Source organism: Trachemys scripta, chromosome 1 (genome assembly GCF_013100865.1).
Source record: "Trachemys scripta elegans isolate TJP31775 chromosome 1, CAS_Tse_1.0, whole genome shotgun sequence".
NCBI classification, from domain to species: Eukaryota; Metazoa; Chordata; order Testudines; family Emydidae; genus Trachemys; species Trachemys scripta.
In genome coordinates, this window is record NC_048298.1 from 186,565,741 (window position 1) to 186,588,918 (window position 23,178).

General features: G+C 46.9%; 1 protein-coding gene across 1 annotated transcript in view; it reads right to left on the reverse strand.

Moving 5' to 3' along the window:
• RCAN1 (regulator of calcineurin 1) overlaps positions 1–18,625 on the reverse strand; it is a 72,985-nt gene extending 54,360 nt beyond the window's left edge. Inside the window, exon 1 of the mRNA XM_034752435.1 lies at positions 18,390–18,625. Within this exon, the coding sequence (XP_034608326.1) occupies positions 18,390–18,599 (210 nt within the window). The 5' untranslated portion in view covers positions 18,600–18,625. The remainder of the gene's footprint in view (positions 1–18,389) is intronic.
• Between the last annotated feature and the right edge of the window lie 4,553 nt (positions 18,626–23,178).

A 23,178-nucleotide genomic window follows, 5' to 3' on the forward strand; every position in this document is an offset into this window, starting at 1 on the left:
AGAAGTGGTGCACTCATTGCTTGTTTAAGGAGTCCAAAATAACTCAAGTTTTTCATAAAAACATGCAGTACTGACACCAGGAGGCAAGATATAAGTATGTAGTGCTATATTTCCTTACAACAAATCCAAGTACCTCTATATGCATAACATACTGAGTCCCTACCCAGTCAACTTTCTCTAGTAGGGACATTATAGCTTCCACAGTGGCCATCTTTAATATTTCTTTGACCAAATATTGACTCAGGTCCCCAACATCCAAAATGGTCCGGGGTCCACCTGCCTTCTTGACTATCCCATCTGGTGGCATGGGATTGGTGGCTCATTTCACAGAGAAATTTCATGTTGCATTTTCTAACACAGGAGCCGATAGCATTCTTCAGAGGATCTACAATACATTCCCACTGAACACTGCTGAGGAAATTCTTCAAACCTGCGTCCAGGGTCCCTGAAAAACAAGCCTCCACTGAGCCTTCCTGAAGCGGAATAGAAAGACTCCTTGGAAGTGCCAAGGAAGCCAAAATGTAGGGCTTGTCTACATGGCACAGCAATGCACAGTAAAGGGGTGTGATTTCTACAGCGCACCAACGTATTGCACACTAACTAGCCCATGTAGATCCTGTTGGTATGAACCAAAATTCCCTAGTTCACATGAACATAGTACTGTTTCCAGACTACAGAAATTTTAGTTCATGCCAGCCGGGTTTGCATGGGCAAGTTAGTGCACAACACTTTGGTGTGCTTTAGAAATCACACCCTCTACTGAGCAATGCTGTTCCATGTAGTCAAGCCCTAAAATGCTGAAACTCTTACACAAGTTCCTCCATTGTCTCCTCTGCAGTCAATGGAGGCCAATGCATCACTGGTACTCATTGCAGCTGGACTGGGAGCAAGAGGGAAAAAAAACAATTCAACAGTAAAGGAAAGAAAGTGGACGTGAGTAGAAGGCAGGGACCTGACGCAGTTGAGGCTCTATGGGATGAGTAAGAGCTGGAACAGAAGTTAGAAGAGCTTGACTCCTGCAGAGAACTCTTCACTGCGTGCAGTAAGAGTAGTTTTTAAGCTCAGTGTTAGCATGGACCCATCACTGAAAGAGACAGACATGAGTGGACTCATCTTTCCAATTGCTGTTATCCACAGGGGCCAAAAGCCTGCAGCACATTCAGAACTCTTTTCTGTGTCCCTCCCAAACTCCGCCCGCACAATCCTTTCCAATTTCCAGAACTTCTCGGTTTTCCCTTCACTTCACTCCTCAGACAACTTTCAAAATGATAGCTGGACCTACAAACAGCTCTGAAAGTCTGCCCTTCCCTGGTACCTCCTTTTCCAGCAAACATCTTTGTATATGTAAGTTGTTTCTTGAGCAATAAAAGCAAAGTTTTTGAACAGTAAAATTTTTATTTGTTTTTTACAAATTGAGATAGCAGGCACTACCAATACATACACAGACAGTTTAATCATTTGTAAGGCTCCAAATTTCACCACTGCTTCCTAGGAAAACTACATGTAACGTAACAATGCAGCACCAATCACAGAGACATACATTACTGGTTCTCATTTTCAAAGTGTTGCCTCAAAGCCTCTCTAATTCGAATTGCCCCCCTCTGGGCCCCTGATAGCCTGGTATCTGGCTGCTCAAAATCAGCAGCCAAGCGGTCTGGCTCAACACTCCACCCCTGAGCAAACTTTTCATGTTTAGCTTCACAAAGTACAACATGCGGCTATGATCATGGGAATATTATCCTCATTGAGGTCTAACCTGCCATAAAGGCATCACCAGTGTGCCTTTAATCTGCCAAAGGCACATTCCATTGTCATCCGGCACCCACTTAGCCTGTTGAACCATTCCTTACTGCTGTCCAGGTTTCCTGTGTAAGGTTTCATGAGCTATGGCTGTAAGGGGTACACCGGGTCTCCCAGGATCACTATAGGCATTTAACCCCCCCCCGCCCCCCCGTGTAATCTTCTGGTCTGGAAAGAAAGTCCCCGCTTGTAGCTTTCTATACAGGCTGGTGTTCCTGAAAATGCGTGCATCATGCACCTTCTTGGACCATCCCGCCTTAATGTCAGTGAAACGCCCATGGTGAGCCACAAGCGCCTGCAACACCATGGAGAAGTACCCTTTCATCTTCCCTCCATTCCGTGTGTTCCCTTTTCTCTGCAATGGAGAAGTGCAGTACCTCCTGGAGTACTCCTATTGATGTACTCCATCGCAGGGTGGTCTAGTGCCAAAATTGGAATGTGTGCACTATCTATTGCCCCTCCACAGTTAGGGAAACCCATTTCTGCAAAGCTGTCCACTATTTCATGCACATTTCCCCGTCATGGTCCTTTGTAGCAGGATGCGATTAATTGCCCTGCACACTTGCATTAATGCAGTCCCAACAGTCAACTTATTGACTCTAAATTGATTTGCGACCGACCAGTAGCAGTCTGGAGTCGCCAGCTTCCACAGTGATTGCCACACGCCTCTCTATCAACAGGACAGCTCTCATTCTGGTCTGGTGGCCTTGCGCTGCAGTGAGCTCTGCACACAGTTCCAGGAAGGTGGTTTTCGGCATCTGAAACTTCTGTAGCCACTGCTAGTCATCCCAGACCTGCAGGACGATACAATCCCACCATTCGGTGCTTGTTTCCCGAGCCAAAAAGCGACAGTCCACCATCTGCAGCTGCTCCGTGAATGCCAAAAGCCATCTAAAGTTGCTCCTATCCATATCATACAGCATGTCAAGCAACTGGCAGTCTTCTTCAGTTAGGAACTTTGTGATTAACTGCACTGCCATCTGCAATGTCTTAATGACAGTTATCAGAGCATAGGAGACCAATGCTCTGTAGTTTAGACAAGGCCTAAGGTTATCTATACACTACCATTTATGTCAGTACTACTAATGTCACTCAGGGGTGTGAAAAAGCCACCTCCCTGAGCGACATAAGTTACACAGACCCAAGCACTGGTATGGACAGCACTATAACGGCTGAAGAAGCTCTCCTGCCAACACAGCTTGAAGGGGCTGGAGTAATTAAGCCGACAGGAGAGCTTTCTCCCATTCGGTTAAAGCAGCTACATTAGAGAGTTTACAGTGGCGCAGCTGCACCAGTGCAGCTGCACCGCTGTAAGCTCACTAGTGTAGCCATAGCCTAAAAGTCACTGTTTTGTCTTTTGAGAGCTGCCCACATTCCAGGACACACATCACTTGCGTATCATTTCAGAAAAACAGATTCACGTAACAAAACCATACAGACACCCTTTTCAATACTATAGTTTTTAAGGGGAAAACTGTAGAAATGGCAAAGCTGGCGACAACGCACAACATAAAGGTCGTTCAAAGGTGACAGCTACATTAGCTCTTCAGTGTTCCTGCACAGCACAGCTAAAATTGAAACCTTCTTAGGAAATCTAAATGTTAATTTAGCATACAGCACAGGATCTGGATCAGAAAATACATATTCACATGTAGGATCAGAACCTCGGCCGGTGTAAGTCAGCACAATTCCTTTTACGTCAGTGCTGTAATACTAGCTGATGATCTGCCCCCGCCCCACGTGCAATCACATTTTTCCATAAATATTAACAGAGAAAATAGTATTGAGTTAACAGATTATATATAGCTATAAAATGTGATACCTGTGGAGATTCTTTCCCCTTTATTAGATGCATGATATGTATGCATATTGTTCTGGAATTGCCACATTATATCCAAGAAGAGGGAGAGGATGCATGCAATGAAAGCAGCAAACTTAAGTATTAATAAAACTAATTCATCTGATCCCAATCTATGGGCTGGACAGTGTACATAGTTTATTTTTCAGTGTTTCTCATGCCATACACTTCGATTACAATTATTCCAACTCAGGACAACAAGCCATTTGATTTCATATCATCCATTTGAACAAAATTGTTGAAAATTCTAAATATTCAAAAGCTAGGAGTACTACAGCCTCCTCTCTACTTCTTCCTCACAAGAACCCAATTCCCTATTCAACATAACATATTAACAAAATTATGCATTTTTTCCTATGGCTATGAACTCCAGAAATGTTTTTCCATCCTTGATAGTTGCCTGCCCATTAAAATGCCAGTAGCTTTTATAAGTTTATGTATGATAACAGATCACCTTTATTAAAGTAATTCTCTTTCCCATTGTCCCTATTTTATGGCCCTTTTAGTAAATGCCTTTTTAAAGAAGTGTACCCATTATTTATTTTACACAGTACATTATATTCACCTATCAAAGCTATTTGACCAAGACATTAAATCAAAGTATTTTCTTTTTATCTTTCTGGACTGTCTAGGTAAAGAAGATGATCTGAGCATTTCTGAAATGAGTAAGAAAGAGCCCTAGGATTTTGAACAGTGCGAGAAATCACTTGCCAGAAATAGACTAAAAATGGAAGTGGAATCCTCTATCTATCATGAGACGTTAAGGGCTTAGCTATAAAATTAACACTGCTGCTGAAAAACATGTCCTCTCAAGACAGATTCTTTCCAATCTTTAAAGCTCCAAGCGTATTCATGATGCCCTGGTCAAACACTTATGTTATGTAATCTATTTAAACCCTTCTATTCACGACTTCTTTTAACTTATCTTCCTAGTATGTACAGAAAAAAAGCTATTAAGAGTTACTGCGAAGCCTCTCCTGAATTGGGGAGCCAGGAAAAAAAAAAAACATGAATCAAAGTATTTAAAATGTGAAATATTCCCATATTTTAGGGACACCATCCTCTGATAAATAGAGGCCCCCAAAACCTAACACAATACTTAGGTATTGGGGTACCTATTAAAAAAATAAATTAAGGGGGGAAATAGCATTTTTAAACACCTAGCTCAATTTCCTGACTGAGATTGTCAGAGAAACTCCTTTGCAACTGTATGAGAGAGAAACAGCAGAGCAGTACCCCCGCACAATTTCTGTATACACACATATATACATGGAATGAGGATCTTGTGTTCAAAACTCCTAAAAAACTAAGATTTTCAATGTTTCATCTCTTTCTTTTACTGCTTAAAATTTTTCAGCAAGTATATATGCACAATATAGAGGGGCTTTACATTGCATTAGGCTCATAATACACATGGTTCTGTATTATGAATTTTTTGTAGAATTATGAATAACTATAGAAAAACATTAAGGATAACATTTCCCAAAGCATGAATGACTTAAGAATCTAAGTCCCAAGGACTTTCAATAAGACTTTGAATCCTGAGTGCCTAAATAATTTTTGAAAATTTTACTCGAGGCCCCAATTAGATTAAAAAAGAAGATTTTTGCAGTAATTTCACTGTTCAAATTATTACAAGAAAGGAAGTCATGGAGTTTTTGTTTATGAAAACTAACATGATCTCAATTGCCAGAATGCAGTGCCACTTAATGAATGAGTAGCACAGGGAGAATTATGTGAATGGGTGTGGTAACAAAATGCATATATGGGAGACCAAAAAAAACCCCCAAAACCCCACTTCTCAAAATATATTTATCCCTGACAGGGAAATAGAATGATGTGTACATACATTTATTGAATAAAATACTTGAATTGTAAATTCAAATTGCAACAGAATCTTTCATTTAAAAATTAGTATTTTGGCCAAATTAAAAAAAACCAATGGTTTGTAACACTTATCAAGTGCACCTCTTTAAATACTTCTTTTTAAACACTAAATATTTAAATGCAATTCATGACAAAAGAATAATTGTACAGGTGAGGGATTAAATGAACAAGTACAATTTTCTAAATAAATTTTTGTAAACACTTGAATAATAATAAAAAAAAAAGATATCCTGTAAATGTAAGGCTGGCTTTATGGAGAAATTCTGTGAATATTTAATAAAAGACAAAATAATGAAAGCTTCTGTTAAATATGTCTTATGATATTTAGTAAGCTATAGATCACAAAAGTTTTAAAAAGCTTGAATCACTTCAATAATGACTTAGCATTTAAAGATCAATTCATAAATGTCTTTTTCAACATTAACCTTTTACACTGCAGACAGTTTTACAATTTTAACATTATACAGTATATTTGCTATTAAGAACCCTTCCCTATATTACTTCAAACTTGCAACAGGTCAGTTCTAACTTCTGAACACAAATTGTGATCCTCCATGATTTTAGCAGGGACACTTTTTATATATACACACATTCTGTTTGTGTCTGCCCTGGAAGGTCATTTGAGGGGATAGGCTTTGTGAGAGACTGTTTCCACTCTCCATCCCTTACCACTCCAGCAATTGGGGCAAGCTCTCTTTTTTAATCTTTGAAGATAATTTTGGTAAAAAATGAGTTATTCTCCAGAGTTTGCTGAGAAAATGGTCTTAACTTCTAGTTAAAATCCTGTCTTAACCGAGAGGGATAGCTCTGATTGTAATGGTAATGATTTTGATTATTTAAGACAGATCTAGCACTACATTCATTAATTTGTTTTAATATGCAACAAGATTTACAAGTCTACAGCAAACTTAAATCTGTTAAGCTAATTTAAGGTACCTGTACTCAAATGACAGAAGCCAGCTGGATCATACAATCTTTCACTGTACCTGATCTGCTTGCTTCACAACTACATTTACTGCTGTAACACAGAATTCCTTCTGAGTGCACAACACATGTATTAGACCCATACCCATTTTAAAACCCAAACCATGAGAAAGATATTTATAAATGACAAACCTGTCCATAACTAACTTGAAACAGGAACTTCACTCAGAAATTCTTTGAGATCTTAAATCTGAACAATAGCCTACTTTGCAGGAGCCTAACAAAGCATAAATGAAGTTACTTAGCCCCCTTGTGGCTTTACCCAGTATTATTTTTTAAAGTCATTAAAGTTTGTTGGTGCAATCCTCTAGCTAGGATATATAAGGAGCATATAGAGCATCAATCTACTGTACTTATGCAACAGTAAATTCTATAAAATCAAAGACCACTCCTACATTAAAAATACCATTAAAAACTCCAACTGGAGAACAAGTTGGGGAGGCAAGGAGATGGAGCCATTGTGACAACGAGGAGTCCAGTGGCACCTTAAAGACTAACAGATTTATTTGGGCATAAGCTTTCGTGGGTAAAAAACCCACTTCTTAAGATGCAGTTAAGAAGTGGGGTTTTTACCCACGAAAGCTTATGCCCAAATAAATCTGTTAGTCTTTAAGGTGCCACCGGACTCCTTGTTGTTTTTGTGGATACAAACTAACACGGCTACCCCTCTGATACTTGGAGCCATTGTGCTAAAGCAAAACATTTAATGTTTTTTTGTTAATTGAGTACTGCCACATATATTGCATTGGTACACAGGACTAATATGATTACAACCTTATCATGAGTTGTGATGCTTTCCTAAGAAATTCTACTTCTCTATAAACACACCATCACTCGCCCATCTATTCGTCTGACATTACAACTGCTAGAGAAGTTACTTTAGAGGAGGCAATTTCAGAGGGTCAGAACAGAAAAGTGTTTCAAAGACAACTAAATCTTTGAAGCCCAGGGAAAGGCCCTTGAGAGGAATACATGAACCTGAAATGCAGAAACAGAACCACTTTTTAGTAACCTGGAAATTAAGGAGAGGGGAGGCAGAATCTACAGTGATTCTTCTAACGAGGCATATGAAAACCCTTGGAGATGAACATTCAGGTTCTCTTAGGAAGATTAGCTGTAGGCCATTCTAGAATCCAAGTTGAAGAAATTTTAATAAGTCAGAGATTATTTTTGTTCCTTGATCAATTATCATGATGCCTGGTAAGGAAAAAGCAACAGACTAATGAGGATACTTTTACTCAAATTGAGAGTCCAGTCTTTTAAGAGCCTTATATCACAAAACAGGCTAAGAGAATTACTACTCCTGGGTTTAAATGCAGTATTGACCCCAGATGTAGCATTTTACAAGACAGCGAGAGGAGCATGTGCGCCAACTCCATGTCTCAGGGGGTTTCTAAATAATGTATTCATTATTCTAGTGCTATCAATATGAAAGCAATCTGATGTCTTGTTTATTTTGGCACTTTCCGGAATTGGGGGGAAAATCATGCCTCTCTTCCCATCCCCCGATTTAACTAGAAATTTCACGTTATGAAAAAGCCATTTTGGAGACAGAGCACTCATTTCAGCATATCTGCTGGTGAGGGGGGACAATTTCCTTTCTATTTTTCTCTGCTGACAAATATGTTGTTCATTGGTCTTCCCCACTCGAAGGCTGTCTGGTTGAAAGCTGATCAGTTTAGGTGAAATTCTTAGCCACCGTAAATCAGTGTAGTTCTACTGACCTCGGTTGAAGTATGCCATTTTACACTAGTTGAAGATCCAGCCCTTTACTTTCTAGACTCCACTTTCCTGGGTGGATTTCCTCATTGCTTAGCCTGCCTGTCAACCTGGATGTTCTGGAACATGAAGGAATGGTGGACTGCAAGTAACTCTTGACTTAAAAAGAATTATTACTCTGAAAGGTTTTACTCTCGGACTGCTGACTGTGATATGATACTGAAGTTACATTATCTGTCCTGATTGGTATATGTTGCTGAATACAGGATTTTTTCCATGAGGAGCAGTAAGAGATTGCTTCACTTCTGAAAGTTGCAGTATACTGGCATATAGTGACAGTTCCCTATAAGGCAATTCTCCCTGTGTAGAAGCTTCAGCAGTTTGACTCCTTTGCTTTAAGATGTACAGAGAATGTATTAGCACAGATAGCTCAAAGGCCTTTTAAGGATGTTCCTATCCATCTACTAAAGCAGGGGTGGGCAAACTACAGCCCGCAGGATTGCCACCCCCGTGGAAGTGACCGGCACCACATCCCTGCAGCCCCTGGGGGCGGGGGGAGGGGGCAGAGGGCTCCATGCGCTGCCCTCGCCTGCAAGCACTGCCCCCCGCAGCTCCCATTGGTCCGAGAATGGGGAATTGCAGTCAATGCAACGCAGCTTCGGGGGAGGTACTCACAGGCGAGGGCAGTGCACGGAGCCCTCTGCTCCCTCCCCTCTCCCAGGGGCCGCAGGGACGTGGTGCCAGCGGCTTCTGGGAGTGGTGCAGAGCCAGGGCAGGCAGGCAAGCAGGGAACCTACCTTAGGCCTGGTCCACACTAACCCCCCATTTCGAACTAAGGTACGCAAATTCAGCTACGTTAATAACGTAGCTGAATTCGAAGTACCTTAGTTCGAACTTACCCCAGGTCCAGATGCAGCAGGCAGGCTCCCCCGTCAATGCCGCGTACTCCTCTCGTCGAGCTGGAGTACCGGCATCGACGGCGAGCACTTCCGGGATCGAACCCAGAAGATCAATTGCTTACCGCCGGACCCGGAGGTAAGTGTAGACCTACCCTTAGCTTTGCTGCGCGCCGCTGCCACTCTGGAGCAGCTCCAGGTAAGTGGCGCTGGGCTGGAGCCCGCATCCCCAACCCCCTGCCCTGAGACCCCTCCTGCACCCCAACCCTCTGACCTGAGACCCTGCCGCACCCCGCACCCCTCCTGCACCCCAACCCCCTGCCGCACTCCTCCCTGGACCCCTGCCCTGAGCCCCCTCCTGCACTCAACCCCTTGCCCTGAGCCCCCTCGTACACCCTGCACCCCTCCTCCACCCCAACCCCTTGCCCTGAGGCCCTTCTTGCACAACGCACCCCAGCCCCCTCCCTACATTCATGGCCCTGCATACAATTTCCCCACCCAGATGTGGCCCTCGGGCCAAAAAGTTTAGCCACCTCTGTACTAGAGCAAGGACAACATTAGTTTTGCTAGAACAGATGGCTTGACATCTAGATTCCCTCCTGCAATTCTGACGGTTGATCATAAAAGTCACTGGAGTTCTGTATGAGGGCTTGGCTACACTGGCACTTTACAGCGCTGCAACTTTCTCACTCAGGGTGTGAAAAAACACACCCCTGAGCGCAGCAAGTTACAGTGCTGTAAAGCGCCAGTGTAAACAGTGCCCCAGCGCTGGGAGCCGCACTCCCAGCGCTGTAAGCTAATCCCCTCGTGGAGGTGAAGTACCTGCAGCCCTGGGAGAGCTCTCTCCCTGCGCTGGCGCGCGACCACACTCGCACTTCAAAGCGCTGCTGCGGGAGAGCTCCCGTGGCAGCGCTTTGACGTTTTGAGTGTAGCCACAGCCTGAGTTTGGCATAACCTAAGACAGGAGCGTGCAAACTTTTTGGCCTGAGGGCTGCATCGGGTTTCGGAAATTGTACGGAGGGCCAGTTTGGGAGGAACAGCCTCCCCTAATAGCCAGGCGTGGCCCAGACCCTGCCCCCTATCCCCACCCCGCTTCTCACACCCTGATGCACCCTCTCCACCCCCCCGGGACTCTTGTCCCATCCACCCCCCCCTGCTCCCTGTCCCCTAACCGCCCCTGGAACTACTGCCCCTGACTGCCCCCCGCTGCCCCATCCAACCCCCCCTCCTTCCTGACTGCCCCCCCGGGACCCCTGCACCCATTCAACCCCCCCATTCCATGCCCTCTGACCGCCCCGCCCTCTAACCACCACCCCAAACTCTCCTGCCCTCTATCCAACCCCACCTGCTCCCTGCCCCCTTACCTCGCTGCCTAGAGCACCAGTGGCTGGCAGCACTACAGCTGCACCACTCGGCTGGAGCCAGCCACACCACTGCGCAGCACAGAGCACCGGGTCAGGCCGCAGGTCTGCAGCTGCATTGCCCAGCTGCCCAAAGCATTGCGCCGGTGGCGTGGCACGCTGAGGCTGTGGGGGAGGGGGAACAGCAGGGGAGGGGCCAGGGGCTAGCCTCCAGGACCAGGAGCTCAGGGACTGGGCAGGAGGGTCCCATGGGCTGTAGTTTGCCCACCTCTGACCTAAGACATTAAACTGCATATGACACCATGGTCTCCATCAGATATGCAGTTTATGGCCATTACTTTTGTAAAGGCTTGCATAGGGGTCAGTCTGATTACCTATTCTAATGTAAGAAAACTTCCTCTGGGCAAAGTATTTTTCCCCCCCTCCTGGGTTCATCAGTGACTTGGAAGAATTGTGTTTCTCACTTAGGACCTGATTCAAAGCCTAGTGAAATCATTCAAGTCTTCCCATTGACTCCAGTGGCATATGGGAATTCACATGGGGCCTAATCCAAAGAGACAGAATAAGGTTAAGGCCACGAATAGCATTTGCTAAGTTGGCCTCTGTACATTTACTGGGATCACAGCAAGTTATCAGGGATAACAGGCAGTGTACGTCAACCTAATGATGTCAGTGTACACACTACAGTCTTGCTCCCGCTGATGTAAGTACCCTACTATATGAACATAACTCCATCTCCACAAGAGGCTCAGGGCTTAGGTTGGTGTAGTAGGGCAATGCAGTGTCCATGTAGACACTCCATGCTGGAACTGTGAAATTGAAAAGAAAGCCAGACAATCACCCTGGGATGGGACGGGTGCCTGAGTACAGCTGTCTGGACTCCAGGTAGGGAGTGGGAGGAGAGGGAGCCAGGCTCCATGGACAACTACGCAGAGGTAAGCGCCCAGGCACAATTGCCCCACACTGCCCCCAAAAATATTCCTGCTTCAGGCCTCCAATGGGATAGCACCAGCACCGATGGAGACTGGAAGTCCATTGAAGCCCTGCAAATTTTTGAAATTCCTTTTCCTGATTGCCTGGCTTAGTGAGGACACCTAGCACCTCTCCATTCTTGAATGCAACTCCCCAGGTGACCATGCTGGTTATGCACTTCAGATGTGCGCCTGCCTAAAGTAGACAGGCAATATTGGATCTCATGGGCCTCAGGGAAAAGGCACAGGTCCAAACCATCCAAAGAAACGTTGACATCTAGAAGAAGATTGCTCAGGTAATGCAGGAGAAGGAGTACAACACAGACTAGCTGCAGTGCCACATGAAAGCTGAGGCAGGCATGCCAGAATGCCAACAATTGACCCGGTGCTAAGACACAGATGTGTCACTTTTACGAAGAGCTGCATGCTATATGTGGCGGAGACACCACCTGCACAGCACAGTGGATACCTCAGAGGAGACTGAGTCATAGGCCCCTGCTCTCAACAGTGAGGAGGTGGTGGATGAAGGAGGAGGAGGATGCGGGACAGGCAAACGGGGGGAATCCAGCTACACAGTGAACCAGGACCTGTTTTTGACTCCAACGCAGTCCAGCCAGTCGAGCATGGGTGAGCCCGATGCAGGGGAAGACACCTCGGGTAAGTGTGCAGATAAACTTTCAATTACAGGAATGGCATCCCAAAAGTCGCAGAACACATCTTTTGACTTTTCCTTAATTTACCCATGCTAGAAAAGGTAGTGGTACAACCAAGAGAGGTAGAGTTATCTGCTTTTCATTCCCCTCTAGAGTTAGGCGGCAGGAAGGGTGTGGGGTGGGGAGAACAGCGTGAGTGGAAGTTTATGTATACAGGGATGTCCCTTGAATGCTCCTGAGAGACCTTGATGAAACTGCCATGGAAGTACACTGCCATCCTCTGCCAAAGATTTCTATGGAGGGCTGCCTTATTTCTTCCTCCATGGTAGGACACTTTCCCACATCAATCAACGATAATTTCAGCAAGCACAATTGCAATACACTGGCTCAGCAGCACATGGGCCCAGGTAACATCAGGACGCCAGCAGCAGATGTGCTCTTTCTGCTGTTGTTACCCTGAGGAGTGAGATATCAGCTAAAATCACCACCGCCTGTGGAAAATAATGCCAGTATTCAGTGCCAGTGCCCTCTTCTACTAGAATCAATTGCAACCAAGCAATTCCCCTCTTCCTTTCCCCAAGCCCCAGAGGGCCATATTCACCATGGCTGGTGCTGTGCACAAGCAATCCCAAGCAGGTGTGAGAAGAGTGAGAGGGTAGTGCTTAAAATTTTGGGGTAGCAAGGGGAGTGAGCTCAGCACTACGCTTTCTGTAGTAATTATGCTGACAATGGTACATCTATGTTTTATCTGGAGGCACTGCCATTGCAGCCTTCAGGGTCTCCCTCTCCACACCCACAGAATGCCTGAGCCAGATAAGAAGGAGAAAGAAGAGGACTTGGGATGATATGTTCAATGAGATCCTGCAAGCTAGTGCTGCATGGGACCATGAGCACGGGGCCTGGAGGATGGACATTGCAGACAGCCTGGAGAAGGAGAGAGTGAAGAATATAAAGGCCCAAGACTCCCAGCAGGAATAGAAGAGGGAAATGCATCAGGACATAATGGGGCTACTTAGGCAGCAAAACACACATGCTGCAGACTCTGGTAGACCTGCAAGTTCAATAATCCCAGGCTCACGTCCCTCTGCAGCCCACTGAGAACTCCATATCGGGAAACTCCCTACATCCCCCACCCCCCACCATTCCATATGGTATCAGGGGTCACTGCACTAGTCCTACCACTCCACCCTGGAGGACATTAAAAACCAATCAAAACTTCAAGCATTGACCTGTGAAAGGCACAGCTGGTGTAAGGGTAGCTGAAATGGACCTGAATGTTCTTTCCCCCTTCATAAGCTCTTTTCTATTAATCTGTTAATTTTTAAATGTATTTGTTTTAAAATTGTACTTTTTTGCACCGATTTTTTTACAGAATAAATTTCCATTCTTTTGAACATAATTCATTTTTATTAGTTCACAACATATGCAGCTGAGTGCTCAGCAGTTCTGAAAACAACCAATTACCTGTTAGTGCACAGTGTCACACCCATAGGATCATTCACAAACGAAATTAGTAGATACATTGAAAGTGTTATATTCCTGCATATACAGTAATCACCACACAATTTCCATCAGGCCACAAAAGAGCAGGGCCAGGTAGAGCACTCTATTCAGGTTCACAGTTAAAAATGATCTTTCAAAGCCTCCAAGCCATACAGTTCCATAATGAGCTCTTTTAATAGCCCTTGTATCTGACTACTCAAATTCAACAGACAGCCTCAACCTCTGCCCTCTATCCCAGCAAAGACTTTTCCCCCTTTGCTTCACAGATATTATGCAGGACACAGCAGGGAGCTGTAACCATTTTTCTCACTAAGGTCCAATTTTGTGAGTAAACTATGCTAACATCCCTTCAAATGACCAAAAGCACATTCAACTGTCATTCTGCACCTGCTGAGCCAGTAGTTGACATCATGGGCACACAGACTCAGTGCTCCAGAACAACTCTGAATTAGTCTTAGGCAGGACCCTCTTCAGTGTGGCACTTCCTCAGGGTGCACACTCACTAGGGAAAACCTCCTTAGCTTTAGCACCACCAGGGACTGACCTCAGAGCTTTCAGCACCCCCGTTCCACACCATGAGCTCCCCACAGTAGGGTCACCTGAACGGGACACCTGGGGAAGCTTTATACACCCAAAGGGGCCATGCACCCCCAACTTCGGCAATCAGTAGTAACTCTGAGACAGAATTGTAAAAGAGAAGGGTTTATTAGTTGTCTGGAACACAGTGTAAAAGTTCTTTGTTAGCACAGAAAGCAGGGAGTCCCAGCAAAGTTCATCTTGGTTGGGCCCCAAGCCTGGGTTGCCTCCCCAAAAGCCACAAACGGGAGACTGTCCTGTTTCTAGCAGCCACACTCAGTCACGCCCATTTGCCCCTCCTCTGTCCTTTGTTGTGTTTCCCAGGAAAAACTGGTCAACTGGCCTCTACCCCTTTGTTCTTCAACTCATCGCAGTCATCTGGCTTCTTGCAGAGGATGGGCCCCCCCAGCCATCAGTTTCTAAGTTAAAAAATGTCTAGCCATTGTCTGGGCCCAGGCAGCTAGACCATCACATCTGCTCCTCTAGGAGTCTCTGCAAAGATCAAACACCGTCTCACCACATAGTTAATCGTGCAACACATAGGGGAAACTGAGGCACAGAGTATTCGTTCAAAACGTTAAGAAAATGCCACACTTCGTCACAACTGAATCATTCCTTGGTGCTGTCAAGGTAGCTGGTGTACAGCTTCATGAGCAAGGGTTAGGCTGGATCACCCAAAATCACTATTAATCCACCAATTGAGAAAGAAAGTCCCTGCTTGCAGCTTTCTGAAGAGTCCTGTATTTATAAAGATGCGAGCATCATGCACTCCCATTCTGACCAGCCCACACTGAGGTCAGTGAAGCATCCCTGGTGATCTACCAATGCTTACATAACCATAGAAAAGTAGCCCTTTCTGTGGATGTACTCAATGGCAAGGTGGTCCAGTGCCAAAATAGGGATATGCGTGCCATCTTGCACTCCATCGCAGCTCAGGAACCCCACTGCTGCAAATCCATCCACTATGTCTAGTACATTGCTGAGAGGCACAGTCCTGCGTAACAGGAGGCAATTAATGACCCTGCATGCTTGCATCACAAAGGCCTCCCCGGTGGATTTCTGGACTACAAATTGAGTCCCAACTGACTGGTAACAATCTGGCATTGCAAGTTTCCACAATGTGATTACCATTCACTTCTCCGCTGTCAGTGCGGTTCTTTTTGGCGTCCATACACTGGAGGTGAATGTCCCTACACTGGAGGTGAGCTTACTGCACAGATCCAGGAATGTGGCTTTGCATATCTGAAAGTTCTGCAGCCACTACTTCTCACCCCAAATCTGCATTACAATGCGATCCCACCAGTCGGTGCTTGTTTCTCAGGCTCAGAAGTGCCACGCCACCATATGCAGCTGTTCCATGAACACCACCTCCAACCTTGAATTGGTTCTTGCTACGTCCCACAGCAATTCATCCTCCAAGGAACAATCAAGTTCCCCGCTCATTTGGTTCTTTTTGAAGCTCTCCAAATATTCCAAGATTATGCACTCTGTGCTTGTAATGCTCCCAATAGTGCAGAGCTTTGCAAGCTCTATGATGTCAGACAGCGAGGAGGGTCACGCAGGTTTATGGGATTTTGAAGGGGAAAAAAAAGCATGAAAATTATGGGATACAGATAACACCATGGGATGGAGACAGTTGCAAATAAGAAGTTGACCCCATGCTCCCAGACACCCTTGCTTGACTAGTTTTGGCCCCCTCACACAGTGCCAGAAGTTCTCAAAATACAGTGTGCTGGATGGTGGTGAGTTGCACAGTGGGATACCTACCTCTGGTGCATCACACACTGCACCGATACAAGCATTACTGGCATTACTGTGAGTACACACACCGCTGCCACAAGAAGTCAAGTATGCACACACACAAGCTATGTCTTAGCAGTAGCAGCTATATGCTGATGTAACTTGAGTCAATATAAGTTTGTAGGGTAGACATGGCCTAAAAGCGAGTGAAGTTCTTCATTTCTTTCTTCAGGGGCATTGTGTAACATTCATACCATTTTATAAGGCATTGTTTGGTTGACACGCTACATTAAAATGTGTTTCTTAAATTTAATGCTCCCTCACAATCCGACATTTTGCACTATAAAAATTGTACTTCAATAGGGAAAAAAAGTGTTCTCTTCATCCTCTCTATTATTGCATTAACTAAGATAGTAAATTCCAGATGTTTTTAAATGGCTACTGGTCCCTGTATAGGCAAGATTGAAACCTAGTCTTCATTCTCATATTTAAATCTCATGTTCATCTACATAACACTTCTAATACAGGCTGGCAACATGCCTACAGCGCTTAGTTTTCCTAAGTCTTGAAAAGAGTATTACATTAAGAAGTCTATTTTTCCTCTGATACATGCATAACTTATCAGTGGCAGTGACACACATTAACAGGATACTAGGCCCTAAGAGATGCATGAAAAGTTAAAACTTTATTTAACTACATAGTCTTTTAAAGTGAATACAACCTTAAACATAAACATTGAAATCAGCAGTTAATACTGTTGCCAGTTTTTAAAAATGTAGTCTCTCATCTTTAATGAACTGTAATTATCTGGGAGCTCAGAGACTTACTACTGGTCTACTGCCATGACAACCAGTAGCTGTACTTAAAAAAAAAAAAAAAAAAGACACTGTCATATTTGGCCCCTAAATCTGAATATTATAAAACCATGCTTTTGCAAAAGCTAAAAACCAGTACAAATATTTCCTCGAGTTTTAAATCCAGCAAAAACAGTTGATTTAAAAACTAAACAATCCCTTGCAGTGTTTGAAAGGTAGACATTGCAAGTAATAAGATTGTAAAAGTGAAATGAAACAACTGATCTCCATCTTTTTCTACACTTTTAATAATCCAAGCATTACTAGTAACATAGGCAAAGAGATCGGTTTACAACAGAAGGCCCTGATCCTGCAAACATGTACTCACTCGCTTAAGTTTACTCGTGAGAGTAGTCCCATCAACTTCAAAGAGACTACTCAAACAAGTGAAGTAAAGCCTGTAAGGCTCAGTCTATGCTAGAAACTTATGGTGGTAGAACTGCGTCGCTCAGGGGGATAGAAAATCCACGTCCCCAAGCAACAGAGTTATACGGACCTAACTCCTAGTGTAGACAGTGCTATGTTGACTGGAGCGCTTCTCCCATGGACAAAGCTACCACTTCTTGGGGAAGTGGAGTATCTAGACCAACAGGAGGAGCCCTCCCACCTGTGCAGGTCTCGCCTTCACTGCTACAGCAGCACCACTGCAGAATTTTAAGTGTAAACAACCCCTGAGTATTTGCAGGGTCTGAGCTTAGTATAGTAAGATGTCAATGTCTGATTGTAATTATTTCTTTAGAACTAAATCCTCAGGTTAGGGACCCTCGTCTCAAACCTGAACACACCTAAGCACACGCTATCTTCACTCATAGAAGTAGCTATTTAAAAAAAAAATCAAAATCATTATCTTCATACATTCGTTCAAATTTCAGAATTATTCCTCTTAAGGTCGCATAGGTTAAAATATAACCTATCACTGGTCACAACCAACAACTGCCATTTGTTTAATGCAAGTGAGTTGCAACAAACGAACAGGAAGTCTGTGGAAGGGTCTCCCCCAGGGGGCCACCCGCCTTTGCTCTCAAACAGCGCTTGGCAATGGACCTGGGGGCCCGGAGTCAGGCAAGTGCTGCAAATGCTTCATCTACTGGGCGCCAAGGGCTCCCAATCGGCTAGCGGCCGTCACGCTCCAGCCAGACGCCCGGCCCCCGCCGGCTGACCGGTTCCTCGCCAACGGTCTTCCCAACGGCCGCCCAACCGCCCCATGCCCGATGAGCCCCAGCCCGCCAGCGAGGCGCCACAAGAGCAGCAGGCTCAGGCCGCCCCCCGCTGTGCTGCAGCCCCCTGCCGGTGTCCAAGCACAAGCGGTCTGGCAGGCAGGGAGCGAGGGGCACCTCCGGGGCTCGGCCAGCTTCTGTGCGGGTCTCCCCGGGGCGGGGCGCTGCAGCCGCGGCGAGCTCTCCCTCTGACAGCCCGGCTAGCGGGGACCCTGTGCGGCGCCTAGCGCCCGGCTCCGGGCCCCGGCAGCCGCCGCCGCCACCCCGACGGCAGGGAAGGGAAAGGCCACACAGTGAGCGGGGCGGCGGCCGGACTCGCTGCAGCGTCCCCGGGCCCGGCCCGCCCGCCCAGCGGCCCCAGCCCGCTCACCCGGCACAGGCTGTCCTGGAAGAGGCGCGGGTCCAGGTTGCAGGCGATGGTGGCGGTGGGCAGGTCCTGCAGCGCCACCGCCTCCATCTCGCAGTCGATAAAGCTCCAGTCGGACTCGGCCTCCGGCGGCGCTTCCTCCCCGGGCTGCGGCTCCCGCTCGCTGCCTGCCGGGCCGGGCAAGCGGCTGCAGCCAGCGCCCCCGCTCTCCATGGGGCGGTCGCGGAGCCCCTGTCCCGGCCCAGCCGGGCGGCGCTGCTGGCTCCTCCTCGCGTAGCGCCGCCCGCGGCCCCCGCGTTAACCCCTTTCCCGCCGCGCAGGCACCGCGGCCCGGGGCAGCCGGAGCCAATGAGGTGCCGCGCTGCCTCCACCTCAACAGGTGACCGACCCGCCCGCGTCAGCCCCGGCCGCCATCTTGGGTGAGGGCAGCGGCCCCGCTTCTCGCCCAGCCCAGTAACGGGCACCCGGCGTCTCCTGCTGCGCTGCACATGGAAGCTCGCTGGGGCATCAGGATCCCAGTAAGGGCCAGCAGCCCTCAGGGTAGGGGTGGGCAAACTTTTTGGCCCGAGGGCCACATCTGGATGGGGAAATTGCATGCAGGGCCCTGAATGTAGGGCTGGGGCAGGGTGTTTGGGTGTGGGAGGGGGTACAGTGTGCAGGAAGGGGCTCAAGGTAAGGGGTTGGGGCAGAGGACGGATGTGGGGTTTATGAGGGTGCTCAGGAAAGGGGATTGGGCTGCAGCAACAGTGTGGGGTGCAGCAAGGGGTTGGGGGCGGAGGAGGGATGTGGAGTGTATGAGGGAGCTCAGGGAAGGAGGTTGGGGTGCAGAAGTGGTGTGGGGTGTAGCAGGGGGCTCAGGGCAGGGGGTTGGGGTACAGCAGGGGGCTTAGGGGGTAGGGGTGTAGGAGGGGCTCGGGGTGCAGAGTCTGGCCCGGCTTTCCTGGAGCAGGTCCAGGGTGGCAGCAGCGTGCGCCAAGGCAGGCTTCCTGCCTACCCTGGCCTCACACTGCTCCCAGAATCAGCCGGCACCTCGTTCCTGCAGCCCCTCTGGGGGGAGAAGTGGGCAGAGGGCTCTGGGTGCTGCCCTCACCTGTGGGTACCTCTCCCGCAGCTCCCATTGGCCGCGGTTCCCTGTTCCCAGCCAATGGGAGTTGCAGAGGGGCAGTGCCTGGAGATGAGGGCAACACACAGAGACCTCTGCCCCCTCCCCCAGGTACCGGAGCCAGCCTGCAGGCCATAGTTTGCCCACCCCTGCCTCAGGGGCATGATCGTGGATCCCCCTAGCCAGGGAGCCAGATCTTACCCCCCCCCCAAATATCACCCCCTGGACTGGTCTGCTAGCTAAGTTTATCAGTGGGAAACGGGGGAAAGACATTGCCCCGCCTGTGGGGGCATGCTCACCCTCAGCAGGCAACCCCTTCTAAGGCTTAACAGCTGTGAAATGGGCTGATTTGTAAAGGCCAGCACACCATTGTGGTGGTGCAGTCATACATTTACCTTCTCCCACAATACACAAGACAGGGCTCCGCCCCTGTAATTAATTAGGCAGCAAGTTTAGTACAAAGAAGAGGAAGTACACTTTCCACACACTGCACAAGGAACCTGTGGAACTCATTACCATGCATGCGCTGGTTGAGGCCAAAAGTACAACCAGTTTAAAAAAAGAACTGGATAAGTTCATGGAACATAGGTCCAGCCTTGGCTGTTAGCCAAGATTGCCCCAAACATGGGCTGCACTACCTGAAACCTCTCCCTACAAGAAGCCGGGGCTGGAAGACAGGGGTGGATTACTCCATAAGGGCTCTTTTCTGTACACTCCCGCAGGAGCTCTGCGGTGCACAACTGTTAAAGACAGGAGAGTGGGTTAGCTAGACCATGGTCTGAAGCAGTATGGCAGCTCTTCTGTTCTTATGTATACTGCAGCATATCAACCTTTTCCTGTCATTGAAGTACATTTCTCCTTCTTATAGACAAACCTAATGGGGAGCGGGGGGAGGATATTAGACACCACATAAAGGACACATGTTGCACGAACAAAGGGGGCAGGTGATTTATGATCAGCTACACAAGACTTCTGACCCACATTAAGTTTAGTTGTTTTTTTTTTCTGTGCAGAACAAAGTCAAAAATAAGTCTGAAAATCAAGGCATGTAACAACATTACGTGGGCAGGTGCAACTTCTTGTGCTGGAGGAATTATACAGCTAATCTTATTCATGAACTTATATTTGTGATACCTTATTTCTAAGACAAACTCTTTGCTTGACATTTGTTTAATGATATTTTGGATTTAAATATCTGTTGTAGGGGGGAGTGTAAATATGATTTAAAGTCAGCCTTATGTTCTTTCCCTCCAACCTCAGCTATGATGTTCGTCCATTGTTATCGATGAAGACCTCAACAACTCATTCTTTCGATGACCGGGCTCTGTGCGTCCGAAGATGACTGATCAGTCCGATTCGGGCATGGAACGTCCTGTCACACGTCGGGCAGACATGTAATGGCACTGTCGATGATGTACGAGCAGCTCTGGACTTGCGCAGCTCACGCTTTTTTTCAGCCTCAGCAATACGCCTCGCCTCAGAGGTACTACTGCCTGTGTGAATGAGGCTGTGCCATGCTGAACGGTTCAGTGCGAAGGTTTCCCATGTGGCGGTGTTGATCTCGAAGGACTTCAAAGAGGTCTTCAGCGTGTCCTTGAACCGCTTCTTTTGTCCTCCATGGGAGCGCTTTCCCTGAGTGAGTTCTCCGTAGAAGAGCTGTTTAGGAATGCGTTCATCTGACATTCTCACAACATGTCCGGCCCACCTGGTCTGGGCTCTCATCAGCAATGTGTGAACTGACGGCAGACTGGCTCTAGTAAGGACATCAGTATCGGGCACTTTGTCCTGCCATCTGATTTTTAGAAGCTTTCGCAGACAGGAAATGTGGAAGTGATTGAGTCTTCGTGCATTGACTCCGATAGACAGTCCATGTATCGCAGGCGTACAGCAGAGTTGGAGGCACCACTGATCGGTAGACCTTCAGCTTCGTTGGTAGGCTGATCCCTCAACATTCCCAAACATTGAAGCGCAATCGGCCAAATGCAGAGCTGGCTTTAGCAATTCTGCAGTTTACTTCATCATCGATTGACACTGCTCGGGAAAGGGTACTGCCCAGGTACGTGAAGTGGTCCACTATCTGAAGTCTCTGTCCATTTACAGTGATGGACGGTTCTGAGTACGGAGCGTGGGGAGCTGGCTGGTGCATGACCTCAGTCTTCTTGATGTTAATAGTGAGACCGAAGTTATTGCATGCAGTTGAAAACTTGTCCATACTGGCTTGCATTTCTGGCTCTGTACTAGCATTCAGAGCACAATCATCGGCAAAGAGAAAATCTCAAAGTACAGTTTCCTTCACCTTGGTGATGGCACGTAGTCGCTTCAGATTGAGTAGTTTCCCATCAGTTCTATACTTCAGGCTTACTCCTTCAGTGCAGTGTTGAAAGGCATCAGTCAAAGTGGCAGATAATATCATGCTGAACAAAGTGGGTGCTAAAACACACCCTTGCTTGACGCAGTTGGTGACTGGGAAGGCCTTAGATGTTTCACCATCATCCATGACACGAGCCATCATACCGTGATGAAATTGATGTACCATTCGTATAAATCTGTCTGGACAGCCAAATTTCGACATGATCCTCCACAGGCCCTGGCGACTGACAGAGTCAAATGCTTTTGTGAGGTCCACAAAAGTTGTGTAGAGTTCACGATTCTGCTCTTGACATTTCTCCTGTAGCTGACGCACAGCGAAGATCATGTCAATAGTCCCACGTCCCTAGCGTAAGCCACACTGTGATTCTGTCAGTAAGCCCTTCTCCAGGTGAGTGATCAATCGGTTCAACAGAACCCGTGCAAGAACTTTCCCCGCTGTAGAAAGCAGCGAGATTCTACGGTGATTGTCGCATACCTGGCGATTTCCCTTCCTCTTATAGAGGTGCAAGATGGACGCATCTCTAAATTCTTGTGGAATTGTTCCCTGCTTCCAGAAGGACTGAAACAGCTCAGTGAGTTTCCGTAACAGCATGGGTCCACCGACTCTGTACACCTCTGCTGGTATGGCATCTGACCCTAGGGCTTTGCCACTTGACAGCTGACTGATAGCTTTCTTCACTTTGTCCTCTTGGTGAAGCATCCATGGAGTCATTGACTGCAACCTGGGGCATCTTGTCAATGGCCTCATCATTGATGACCGAGGGGGATTGAGAATTGCTTCAAAGTGTTCAGCCCATCTCTGGAGAATCTGCGTCTTCTCTGTAAGGAGCACAGTACCATCAGAATTCAGGAGGGGAAAGCTCCCAGAAGACTGTGGACCATAGAGTGTGTTAAGGGCTTCATAAAACTGCTTATAGTCGTTCCTGTCCGCATATGCCTGTATTTCATCTGCTTTGGCGCTCAGCCACAAGTCCCGCATTTTGCGCAATCGGTTCTGTACTGTTCTGCAAACGTTGATAAAGGCGGATCGTTTTGATATGCACGATGATATGCAGCTATACCAAGTGAAGCAATGTAATAGCAGAGGGTCTGCATCAGTATCTTTACATCTCCTTCACTTCTTTCCTGTCCCTTCCTTACAAAGTCCCAAGCATGTAAACATCAATGTCCCTAAAATGGAGCCAAACTAGAGCACTATTTATGCTCTCCTCTCTCCCCCTCATCATCTGGACTCTGCTTGGAATTCAAGTCTTTTTATCAAAATAATTTAAAAAAATCTCAGCTATGTGTTACATATCGCTCTCCAGATACACACAGTTT